The following is a 13436-nucleotide window of genomic DNA, read 5'->3' as shown; positions in this document are numbered from 1 at the left end:
AAGAGATGAAAGTTGAATGGGTCACTTTCTACTGACAGAACTTTTACCTTATGGAGAAACCTTTATAAGGTAGTTCTGCTGTCATTCCTTTACACAAGCTCTGAAAATAGGTAAATCCTGAAAAGAAGTCTGCTGCACTTGAGAAAGTTACACATGTAGCAGGTACTTAAAATGACTGGAGTACCTACAGAATTGAATTGCCTACCAGATTCCAAGTACCTTAAGAGTGAGAGCCCTGTTTTGTTTCTGTATCCATTACATGGCAACTTTGTTTTGCTCAAAAGTTACTTTGTTAAGCTGTGAATCCTGGCTATGAGCTTGTTGAGCTCTACCATGTTAGGAAGCAGAGACTAGTTTAAATTACTTTTATTAATGGGCTTTTCTGGTAAGAATATTCAGGTAAGGCAAGGAAGACAAGAAACAGTCTCAACTGTTATACGGCCAGATTTAATGGTGATCTGGAACAACATTCGGGATATTACAGAAGTGTAAGCAGTGTCTGTTGTCTGTTTTTATTCACCATTTTATTCCCAGCACCTACGCTTGTCACATAGTAAATACTCAAGTATTAGTAATGAATGAATTTCAAATACTAAGCTCTACTGTTTCTATCAGCTCTGTTTCTTCTATATTCTCAGCTAACGGTCTGTCAACAACATGTCTTCGATTTACCTAAAGCCTTTGCTGCTTCATGGCTTCTGCTTATTCACTTTTCTTTGCGTATCTTCTTTTCGTATGCCGTTGCCTTGTGTGCATATTGTATGTCTCTCATTCAAACTCCCAAAGAGAGAAGTTCTGATTGGATAGGCAGGTTCCTGTCTAATAAGGAGTACTCTCTCAGAGCATAATGATCAGACTTCCATGGGTGCCTTTGTTCATGTGGCTTGCCCTGATCCAGTTACCTACGGTTACTAGTAAGGTCAAAGAGTATAAAGTATGGTCTTGCTCATAAGGGGAATGTGGTTATGGCAGACACTTAAAATATTCCCATAATAATAGAGTCTGATTGGTATTCAGTCATGTTTCAGGTCAGATTCTAAACTATGGGAGAATACCATAGCAGGCTAGTTTATTGTTGTATTCCCAGAACTTGGCAGAGTTTGGTACACAGTAGGCACTGGAAAAATACTGACTGAATGAAGGCTGAGGAAAGAGGAAATTCTTTGATCTTAGAGGTATTAGGGGCCCAATGGGAGGGCAAACACACTTGAGCAACTCTTATCCTCTAAGTGAATCATTGTAGTCAGTGGCAAGCCACATGAGGCTTCTAATTAGAGAAAGCTCACATCCAAAAAGACCATCCTACTTTGCTTTTGCATTATGTTGGAAAGCAATGAGTAATACAGAACTTCTAAATAATAAGTAGGTTTTGTCATTACAGTGAGAAAGTGGCCTTAATACTATAAATCCCAGAGTTTTTCTTTTTTCCCTCCATGGAATTATCACCATCCTAAAAGTCATAGCAATCTTTTAAAAGAAGAACCATTCCTGGGATTTTTTTGAAAGGGCTGGAACATATTGGCATGTTTAAATTGAGCTGGAAATCGAACTGGGAAATTTTCCAGATTAAAAAACAAACAAACAAACAGACATTTCTATGTATAATTCTTTGATTTTTCACTTCCCTCTTTCTGCCATCACAGATTCAGTCACTGCCACCACCACCATCAATGACAAGGGTGGGTTCTTTCTCACTGCCAACTATTTTTGACTCAGTATAAGATTTAGAGTTGAGAATTTTGCTTGGCTTTATTATGGAGGTCAGGCTAAAGTTCCTTGTGGCTCCACCTGTGGGTCTTAACCATTTAATTAGTTTATCGATACCATTCTGCTTTGCTCATATCAGGGTCTTAGTAAACGCTATTGACTTAAATTATAAATGAATTAGTAAGGCCAATTTAACATGATTTAGTTTCATTGTCACAGATATCACTCTGCAACTGAGAAAGCTATCTAACTAGATGTTTGCCATCTTGACTCCAGCAGAATAAGGAAAGTACATGGGGATAATATAGAGGATTCACACAAATTCATAACTATAACTGGAAAATATTAGACAGTTGGTTTTTTCTATAATAGTAAATTTGGATTCTTTGTTGGTTGAGTGTGGGTGTTAGAATCACACAGACTTGGGTTAGAACCTTGGCTCTGCCACTTAACAATGTGACTTTAGGCAAGTTACTTAAACCTTTATCTAAGCCTTAGAACCCCGTCTGTAAAGCGGAGGGAACAGGGACACCTGTTTGTTTCATGGTGGGTAGTAATAGTGTTTAAATGAAATCATGGTTTGGAAGCTCTTGCCACAGGGCCTGGCATGAAGTAAGTACTCAGTAACTTTAGCTGCGTTGGTTATTATTGCGGTTATTGTTAAGAGTGTTGTTTCGGAAAATTTAATTATTTTTGACAACATTAGATGGTATCAGATAATTCGATATAAATGGACTAAGTCTTTTTTTCCTAATAATAGAAACTCAGCAATATAATTTTTTTAAGTGACACAGTTTGGTACTCCAATAATTAGGAGAGGAAGAGATACACTTTGTAATGTACAAACTGACCACTCACAGGTTCTGTTTCTCTATGCAGAGGTAAAGAAGAGCATCTTGAAATGTAAGTTCAAGATCTTTTCTGCTAAATAATTTCTGAAATTCATTAAGACGTTTTTAGGGAGGTATTCGATAGATCATACTTGTAAAAAACTGACTATCTTTTTGTGGAGGAATTTCTGGTGATAATGACTGTTTAAAAAGTTTTACAAACATTATGAAAAGCTCCTGATGAAGCGAACTGATATCTGACAGGCACTGACACATTCTCTGATTACTCTCTTGTGGTCATGTAGGTGAGACAGGCATTGGCAAATCCACGTTAATGGACACTTTATTCAACACCAAATTTGAAAGTGACCCAGCTACTCACAATGAACCAGGTGTCCGGTTAAAAGCCAGAAGTTACGAGCTTCAGGAAAGCAATGTCCGGCTGAAATTAACCATCGTCGACACTGTGGGATTTGGAGACCAGATAAATAAAGATGACAGGTATATCTTGGGATTTTGAGGGGATATAAATGGATGAAGAGATAACGGGACCCATCCCAGGTAAATTCAAAGGCTAAATGTTCACTGGTTATGGGGCTTGATCCAACTCTACCACCCAATTTTCTTGAGGTCAGAATCAGCTGGTGTAATTGATTTTAGCTAGTGAGCAGAAAAGGGATTTGTTAGAAGGAATAAGCTAACTTAACAGCATTTTTCAAGGAGGGCCATGGAACCAGGTTTGGGGCCTTTCCCAACAGTAAAATCAATCTAGAGAAACATACGACCACCTAACAGAACAGTTAGCAGAAGCCCCTGCCACCAACCACCTTACATAGTTCTGGTACCCATGACCCTGGGGGCAGGTCTCTAGAACCTCCACCACAACTGTCCCAGGTAACCAGATGCTTTCACCATTGCTTACAAGAGGAGCCCTTCTCCCTGTGTGGCTTCTGCCTTGTGTTGCTCCTAAAACCTCAAAATGAAGAAAATGTTTTTTATGAAAGCTCTTGGAAAAATCTTAGTAATTCCTGGCTGACTCTTTTAAATGTTACATTCATTCTTAAAAGAAGTTTGAGAACCTTAAAAAATAAAATTGTCCCAGTCCTAAAGATGATCCCAGAAGGGGGCTTCCAAAGACATTTTGGAGCAATGACAGCATTATGAGAATAAAACACCAATGCAATAAATTGTGGTATTTTTGTTCAGGGCTCAGAAACTTCAGTAGCATCAGGGTTTTTGTTTAATTGTTTGTTTTTTCATTTTCCTCAAAACTGTATATTATATGCACGTGTTTCAAAAAGAGAAACTTGAACTATTTTTATCTAGAAATGTGTACTGTCTAGATATATTTTAACTATCTCTGATATATATGAGCACCATAGTAATGACAGAGAAATACTTAGTTCATTATGTAGCTGAGCACTGAGCTCTGTTTTATCTATAGAGCAATTTAAATGCTTATTAATAAACATTGCCCTGTAATAACAGGAGCAATTGTTAGATATAGTGAGAAAGATTTTATTTTGCATCTGGTCAAAATGGACTATCTGTACATTGTGTTGGGGTGGGGGACAGCTGAGCTCAGACCCTGCAGCTGAGCAGTTGCTTTTAATTTATGACCTCAATGCCAAGGCATGATGGAGAGGTTACTGCCTGAAGGCTATTTGTAATGCCAAGTGGAGTGGATGAAGAGAAAACCCTGGCAACAAGAAAAAGCGTAGGTGCATTGTGGGAGCCTGGGAGAAAGCTGGGGGCTCCCGGTCATTGCGTGATCACAAGGCGTATATCTCCAGCTCTCCAACCTGCATGGGTTTCTCCCTGGAGTTAGAGAATGCCATGCTGTATACTCACTGATTAGAAGGCTGCAACTGGACCTTTTCAGGATTTCTTCCTGCAGGAATGAGAACCATCTTTCACATTCTTGCCGCTAAGATTCCTTGTGCTGTTTTAGCTCAGAGTCATCATTGCCTCAGCACTGCCACTGAGTTTTTGCCTTTCCCCTACACAGGGGCTAGCCCTCAGGCTGGTGGGTTTGCACTCGCCTGCGCCTGAACAGCAAGTAGCAAGTACAATGCTGATCCTCATAATTGCATCTGGAGGCCTCTTTAAAAAATTATCTGACTCATTTGGGTCAAATAATAGTTTCCAAGGAGATTTAGAAGAGAGGAAGTGTGATATTAACCTAACCTAGATACCACATATTTTTTTTCTTCTGAAATTTCTTGACAGCTGTTGCATAATCTCTTTAAATGGCATTTAGAACTATGTGCCCCAGAAGGCAGTGGTGACACTATTGACTGTAAACCTAAATGACTAGACTATTGTTTAAAATAGTTAGTTATTCAGATAGGCCCTGCATCCATCAAAAAATTGGAAGTGGGATGTGCATTTTTGCATTGATGTGTAACCATATGGGAAAGGATGTACTGTTTCTCTAAACCCGTGATTATTTTACTACTTTGGGGATTAGGCAAGCTTTTCTGCCATCGATGCAAGACTTCAAGAATGTCCCAGTTTGTTTATCTAGGCTTCGGATGTCAGCCTTTTTTTGCATCATTATCCGCCTGGGACCAGGCTAGATAGAAGGAGGCAGGAAGAGAGATCTGGTAAGGTTTTCTGTTATGTTTAATAGCATGATAACCTCTTCATGGTGTAAGGGCTTCCTCGTTTTGCTGTCTATACTTTTCAGTGAGGAAGGAAAGGGATCTGGAGAAGAAGGGAAATCCAGTTTCACTGCAGAACTAGAAATTGAATAATTAGCCCTACATTTGGGAGATGAGTGTTAGACTGTTAGTGACAAATCAGTAGCTAATATGATAATCAGCCCTGAAACGCATGGATGATTGAAATCCACTGAGGGAGAATCCTCACAATCACCAAACACATCTTCATCAGAGTTATAAAATGGAATCGAAGTGGGCTGTTTTTCTTTAAATTATAAGGGTTTTCGTTCGTTTGTTTGTTTGTTTTTTACACTATCTAGTATAGGTAGTTGAGGGATAAAGAAAATTGACTTTGGCTAATAACGGCCATATAGAGAAAAATACATGGTAGGCATCTGGTTATATATAAAACGGAGAATCCTTTTATATGATGGCATTGGCTGTTTTGCAAGAATAATCAGTGGGTAGTTTGGTTAGATAGAAAACATTGCGTAAAATATTTTTTCCATCATTTTTAGGTCAACCTATGTCATTTAGTGTGTGTGTGTGTTTATGGCTGGAGGTATATGAATGAGTCGTGGGTAAAAGAGAATATCCTTATGCCTTAAAAGGAAATAATATTAAAATGTAAGGTCTGGTTATGATCCCCACTCCTGCTGTTTTCTATTGGTTTATATGGCTACAATCCAGAGAAGTTTGAATTTGCCGAACAGAATATAAATGGTGTCCTTTTATATTCTGAATAGAAAAGGTGTCCTTTTCTATAAGAATAGAAACAAGCAAAAGACAAAATAGGGATTAAACACCCTTATCTTTTTGACTGGGAATGTAGATAACAAGTGGAAAGCAGTAGGAGAGAGAAGGGCAGAGAATTTGTTTAAAAGATTGTGAAAGTGAGTACAAAGCCACTTAGTTGGCTGGCTCGTTATGCATCAGAAGGAAACTTTCATCAACATAATTAAATCTTCGACATAGGCAACAGTGATTTTGGTAAAGGGTTTCCCTGGAATACGTTTTTTTATTAGTTTATAATGATACACAAAATGGATGAGATTTCATGTGTGGAAGGTAGGAGGAGAGGTTTCTGGGTTGAATCTCAGTTTCTGATTTGGCCAGCAGTGTGGCTGGAGATGCCATTCACTGTGCTGAAGAATATGGGGAAGTAAATGTGGGTTTAGGGGCAAGATGAAGAATTTGATTTTGGACACATTTAATTAGAAGAACAAATGGAAATATCTGATAAGCAGTAAGGTGGATGGGTCTGAAGCTCAGGTGAAGGATCTGGGCTGGAAGTAGAGATTTGTGAGTTATCATCATCAGGTAGAGATGGCAAGTAAAACACAGGAATAAATACGATTTTCCAGGGAGACCACATAGACTGGAAAGAAGGAGATCAAAAGATTGGCCAGGACTCCCTCACAGGAAGGCAGTAGGGGGCCAAGATATGAGAACAGTAGGTTTCTTTGGATATGTTGAATCCAGGGGAGAAAGCATTCCTCACCTCCCATAATCTTCGAGGATCATAATCAAAACCAGAGGCTAAAAGTGACGTTAATACAAAGCAGAACATACATGGACTACTATCGGTGGGGGGAGGTGCTGAGAAACTGAAAATCAAGAACTGGGAAGGCAGAAAAGCTATGAGCTGCTTTTCCTCTTTTGGGGGCTAAGAGAGTTCTGGGGGAGGACCTCGATTCCCCTCCCCCATGCATGCCTTGGTATCATACATGCCTTAGTGTCAAGGACTAAGAGTAGGCCCTGGACTGACAGGGCATGGGGGACTTCATTGGAGGGGCCCGGTACACTTCCCTAGTGGGTGTGTACTCAGCAGCAGAACAGTTACCAACAATCCTGATGAGGGTAAGTTCTCCCCCTTTTTTCCCTTGTCTTTTAAAAACAGTCGGACTTGCTTTTCTCTTATTTGTTATTGATTGTATGATTTTTGTTTGCTGCTGTGTAATAGTTATATAGTACTTTTATATGCTAGTCCTTTACATATATTAGCTCAATTATTTGTTACAATAGCTCTGTTTTTGTCCCTGATTTACCTATGAGGAAACAGAGGCAGAGAGATTTAATAATTTGTCCAAAGTTCACAGCTCGTATGTTGTAGAGTTAGATTTTGGTCTTAGGTGTTCTAGCTTAAATCTATACTTCTAACCACCATCCTATATAACTATTCTTTAATAATAATGATTATTACTATTGTTATAAAGTACCTGCCTATATTTTAAAATTTGAAAACAAAAATCTTATCAGTTGCTCATCCTTTCATTGGAATTTTGCTTGTTGTGATTTAGAACTTTATTATTGCTGAGGCATATTGTACTTTTTCTTTAAACCTCTAGAGATTTTGTCTGCTTAAAGTGAATCAGTGGTTTGTCATAAATTACCAAGGAAAAATATCAAAAAGCTTTTTATCTGACAGCTTTGGTTTTCGTCATAAATTTCTTTTTAGTTTTATTTTTATTTTGGTTTTTTGTTTGTTTTTTTCTCTTAAAGTGTCTGCTGTCATCTTCATTATAAAAGATTTGCAGTTCCCTTTCAAGAATTTTAGTTAATTTATGGGCCTGGGAGTTGAGTATTAGAAGACTTTTATTTTTCATAAAGCTTAAATCATTCCTCAGCAAGGCAATTAGTTTGGGGAGAATTAACCCATTATATTCCTAATAGACCAATCTCATTGCTGCTGGCACTGACTTCTGAACTGTCCCCTTGGAAACCTGAGAGAGCTCATGGCTTTTCCATAGTGACCTAATGTGTGCTACTTAATCTCTGAAGAACATATGGTTTATTGAATGTAAATTCCCAATATGCTGTTAATGATTGTGTTTATGGTCAGTTAATAGAATCATACATGATTATCTAAAACATTTGAATTATGATTTGGTAAGAAGAGAGAGTTATAAAGTTTACCTTCAAATTATAACATTTTAGAGTTGGAAAAAATCTTGACGATCATAATGGTCCAGGCACTTCAGTTTATAGCTGAAGTTATGGAATGTTCACAGGGTTTTGTGAGAGCACAGAGAACCCCTCATCTCTCTGGAGGAATGGGGCCAAGGACAAGGGAAGAGCTCCCAGCAGGAAGTGGTGCTGTATCTTGAACTCACAAAACAGTTTTATTTCGTGCACTAATGCCAGTCAGTTGGTAGAGGCTGTCAGAATCACTTTGTTGGGACAGATTTTGAGGCTCAGTTTTGGTCCAACAGGAAAGAATGCCACAATCTTCTAACAATATCTTCGCGGATGCCATGGGGGATGTGACAGCGTGCTCCGTATGGTTATGATCTCTGTCTTAAAGCCTTACTGTCAGCCAAGGGAATAATAGGAAGACCTTGTAGAGGGGCTCGCATGAGCAAAGGCGTGGAGGCAGGGCTCGTTGTGCATGGCTGGGAGAGAAAGGGAGGGTAATCTGGGTGGGGTGGGGGAGCGGGAGAGAGGAGCCTGGAGAACATTCTGGGACCGGGAGATGGAAGGCCTGGGATGGCAAGGCGTTGGAGCTTTAGCTCTTAGGGAAGAGGGAACAAGTGAAGACTTTACTGGAGGACAGTGCCACGCTGAACTGCCAAAGAGCTTTGTGACTAGAAGCATGCTGACTTGAACATGTATTTTAGAAAACGTTCTTCTGCATTCTAGCTATAAGCCGATAGTGGAATATATCGATGCTCAGTTTGAGGCCTACTTGCAAGAGGAATTGAAGATCAAGCGTTCTCTCTTCAACTACCACGACACCAGGATCCACGCGTGCCTCTACTTCATTGCCCCTACTGGACATTCACTGAAGTCCCTGGACCTGGTCACCATGAAAAAGCTGGACAGTAAGGTACTCACTGCCACTCTCCTTTTAGATCCCTGTTATGCAAAGGCCTCAATTTATTCTCTGCTTACAATGTAATTTGTTTTTTTTGTTTTGTTTTAAAGACTATATTTTAGAGTAGTATTAGAGTCAAGCTAAATTAAGAGGAAGATACAGAAATGTCCTATCTAGCCCTACCCCCATGCGTTACCAACACAGCCTCCCCCATTACCAGCATCCTCCACCAGAGGGTGGCACGATTATTATAATTGATAAACCTACAGTGATACATTATAACCACCCAAAGTCCATAGTTTACATTAGGGCTCATTCTTGCTGTTGTTATTCTGTGGATTTGAACAAATGTGTGATGATATGTAGCTATCTGACAGAGTAGTTTCACCGTCCTAAAAATTTTCCCTGCTCTGCCTATTTGTCTCTCTACCCCTCCCCACAACCCTGTAATTTGTGTTTTCTGAGTCACAGAACTGTGGGGGTTAGCACTGTGAAAAAAACGCTTCTAAACCTAACCTCTTTGAATATTAAGAGAAAACAAAACTATGTAACTTTGTTACAAAGTATTTTTATTTCTTGAGTTAGCATCAGTGTATGCTCTGATGAAAGTTGGGGAATTTTATAGTGGACATACCGAAATGGCCATAGGAAGGGTTAAATTTAGGGAGATCAAAAAATAAATTCATGATTTGTTTTATTTTATTAAAAACTTTCTCTAAATCTCTTAAAAGGTTTGTCTTTAATTCGATAAGGATGGTCCAGCTGCTCAGATTTTAAAACTGAACTGTACCCAGGTGTTCAAAAGAAGGAAGATCTTAGTTTCAGTTTGATCTTTCCGCATTGATAACTCCTCTCTTTCACAGAATTTGAAGGAAAAGACCGAGGAGTTTTGATAACATTAGCTGATCTACTTTACAATTAATTTGATTTTCCATTTTGAGATAAGCGGAAGATAATACATTCTGAAATAGAGCAGCGGCAAATGGCAACGAGAACCACCACGAAACAAAGCTATGGTATTTTCTCCTAGATTCTAACCTCCTTTCAAGTTCAATAAAAAAAATCTTGTCATCCTCGGAGGGCTTTGTTGGATGGTATTTTTTGTCTATACAACACTGTTTAAAAGATGCTTTCTCTCCAGGGGGACATAATAATGAGAGAAGGCTGAGAAGATCGCCTGTCCCCAAGGTCTCTGTCTGAACTGGCCCACAAGGGGCCTGCAGCAGCCGAAGCTGGGCCAGGCTCCTCTTGTTTTACAGAAAAATATTCTAACAGCCTGAAAGGATTATTGCAGCTAGAGTGCTGCTGGGAGAATAAATAGAAACCTTTCTTCATCTCGTCTGATTCAGCTGCAGTTAGCCATCCATGGTGGTGGTGGTGGTGGGGTCCTGGGCGGTGAGGCCTATTCTCTGTGCTGTCATGTCCTTGAAAGCGGGGCTGGGGAAGTCTGGCGAGGGAGTTGGCACCTTCACTGAGGCCTAGTGTATAGACCAGCCAGGCTAATATCCAACACAGGATTATGTTTAGTACAGTTGATTTAAAAAGGAAAAGAAAATAAGGCAAAAAAACCCCCACATAGTTTAAAAAAAAAAAAAGTCATCACAAAGCAGGTTAAACCAGTGGTCCTCAACATTTTGGCACCAGGGACTGGTGCTTCTGTAAGAATCTAATGCCTGATGATCTGAGGTGGAGCTGAGGCAGTGACGCTAGCACTGGGGAGCGGCTGCAATTACAGATGAAGCTTCGCTGGCCTGCCAGCTGCTGCTCGCTTCCTGTTGTGTGGCCCCATTCCTAATAGGCTGTGGACCCATACTGGTCTGTGGCCGGGGGTTGAGGACCCCTGGGTTAAACTGCTTTAAATGGATTGATATGTTGTAGAATTAGTGTTAGGTGGCATCTGAACACAGTATTGTCAAAGGTTTGTTTACGTAAGTGAAGTGAAGGGTTATGCAAAATATATGATGATTTCAGAAAAGATTTGCAAGTACCTGCCGCTGAGTTAAAAAGAGACTTTAAATTGTCTGGTCTGTTTGTCTACTCTGATCAAGTTGGCCAAGAAACTATGACGCTCTGCCATTTTGTCTGTGTGGATATTAACTGAATGCTGAATGTATACAAGAGATAGCCAAGATGAACACCTGGGAAGTCTTTCGTTCATCAGGTCCCAAGCCTAACGTTTTCCCCCACCGACAGCGATGTGTTTTCAGCCTGCCACTTGCTGGAGGAAACCTAAGTATGATGAGATTAGGAGTCAGTCAGGAATAAGTTTTTCTGTGAGCACGTCATCTCTTGCTGGTTTATCCGGGATTTTTGATTTGGCTCTTGGGATAAAAGGAGAAGCAAAGGAATGCAGACATGACCTGGAAAGCCTCCCTAAAGTCTCTTCTCTGGCTAGGCCTGCTTTCTCACTGAGTCATTCCCTTTTCACCTGAGCTAAGTGGAGAGCATGACCCCAGGTATCGGATGTCAGCAGCATCTTACTGAAACCTCTGTACCTGTCAGGGAGCGGACGAAAGTTAATCTTAAAAAGGAATTTTTAAAAGTGTGTCCTGCGGACCATGCTGACAGAAGCTAGGAGAAGAATACCCCCAACTTGGGGTCTGGGGCTTGTGCTTGAGGACATCCTTGGCTCTCGTTCTGGCCTTTCTGCGATGGTTATCAAACTCTGAGTGCTCCCTGGTCTTTGTAACCAATGCTCTGAAAGTGAGCTTACCTTTGGCACTAGGTCTCATTCTGGCGTGAAGGAGTAATGTGATAGAAGCTGACTTTCAAAAGAATTAGTTGATGTGATTTTGAAAAATTTAGAGGTAGGTGAAACTTTTTGTTTTGGTGAATACTTAGGTTCTCCACTTCTAGCAATTTTCAGATTATCAGAAAAAGAAAGGTTGTTATCCTGCGTAGAGCTGAATATTCCGCTATTGTAACTAACAAAAACTTTGTTATTACAATGTTAGGAGCATGCTAAAATCAAGTTCTGAAGTAGCTGGGAGGGGCCTAAAAGGAGTGGTTGGTTATTCAAAGAATAGGCATCTTTGTTATGGCTATTTGTCAAAGGGGAACACTTCCTTTTACTCTGTAAAGAAGAATGAGGTAGCACAGGAGAGGAAATTACGATTATGCTTTCAGTGCCAGATGGGAGGAAGTAAAAGTGTTCACAGATGAAACTGAAAGATTGTCCTATGTCTCCTTAATAATGCATCTAGGTAGAAAGTCCTATTTTTAGTACCATCTCTGTTTTAACTGAAGTTTTACAATTTTTATTAGTCTTTTGCTACTTTTTATTCATGTAATTTTTTTAATGTCAGAATTATGTAAAAGTGGATTTGTTTGTTTTATAGGTGAACATCATTCCAATAATTGCAAAAGCTGACACTATCGCCAAGAACGAATTGCACAAATTCAAGAGTAAGATCATGAGCGAACTAGTCAGCAATGGAGTCCAGATATATCAGTTCCCCACAGATGAAGAAACGGTGGCAGAGATTAATGCAACAATGAGTGTAAGTCCTCAAGTAAGAAAGGATCAACCAGTGATTTTCCTGAAAACTTTTCTTAGTAGCAGTACTGTAAAGCGGCTAGAACACTGGACTGGAAATCTGACATTTTCAGTGTGGTCCAGTTCTGCCACTATTTCAAGGCATTTAACCCCCATGCTCCTCAGTTTTCCTGTCTTTCAGATGGGAGAGTTAGACAAGATGGTGTCAGATTTCCTTCCCACTCTAACAGTTATGATTTCTACAGCAAATCTTGTGGGAATGGAATGCCAGCCCAGCGCTTTTTCACACAGTGCAGCTCAAAGGAAATAGATCTCTGCTTCTGCCAGTGTTGGCAGAAATATGTCCACCTGCCTCACTTTTTGTGATCGGATTCTGCCTTTCCCTCCTTTTCTATTTCCCCACCCTTTCCTGAATCATTAGGTAAACTGGCAATTGAAGGTAAAACTTCCACAGTGCACAGAGGAACTGATCAGGAGATAAATGATTAAAGCTTCAGCACTATCAGCATGCCTGTGACGGAGGCTCTCCTGGTGCACCTCTGTCCTGCCAGTTGGTAGCCAAATTGTCCCCACTGCTCCCTTTTGTATCTCAGAGGCATGGCTCATCTCTGAGGCCACAGTGATGATACACATCTTTTTTCATTTGAGAATGCATAACTTCTATAAAAGTAGCATTCTTTGTAACATAGTTGGTGCCTAGTGATTATTTTTAAAATTCTTAAAATTGTGAGCTCCAGTGAAATGTAATTATGTTATTAAATAGCTTCTTGGCCTTACCTGAATACATGCTAAAAATGGATTCAGAACTGTGCTAGTGGCAGTGGAAGTCAGTTTAGATTTTTTAAATTTGTGGTAGATTGATGTATGCTCTGCTATCATTAGAAGATCCAGTCACGAAAAGTTATGTCTGATTAAGTCATTGTCGA

The 13436-nt window shown here is 39.8% G+C and overlaps 1 protein-coding gene across 3 annotated transcripts in view; it reads left to right on the top strand.

Annotated features, from left to right (window-relative positions):
• The window catches only part of SEPT11 (septin 11), a 118167-nt gene that overhangs the window by 50807 nt on the left and 53924 nt on the right, over positions 1-13436 (top strand). For all 3 annotated transcript variants that reach the window (XM_025043792.1, XM_025043793.1, XM_006907630.3), the window contains exons 3-5: positions 2843-3038; positions 8840-9026; positions 12353-12514. In XM_025043792.1, coding sequence (XP_024899560.1) covers positions 2843-3038; positions 8840-9026; positions 12353-12514 — 545 coding nt within the window. The remainder of the gene's footprint in view (positions 1-2842; positions 3039-8839; positions 9027-12352; positions 12515-13436) is intronic.

The sequence above is a fragment of the Pteropus alecto genome, unplaced genomic scaffold, assembly GCF_000325575.1.
Source record: "Pteropus alecto unplaced genomic scaffold, ASM32557v1 scaffold161, whole genome shotgun sequence".
NCBI lineage: Eukaryota > Metazoa > Chordata > Mammalia > Chiroptera > Pteropodidae > Pteropus > Pteropus alecto.
This window is presented reverse-complemented; position numbering and strand designations above follow the sequence as displayed.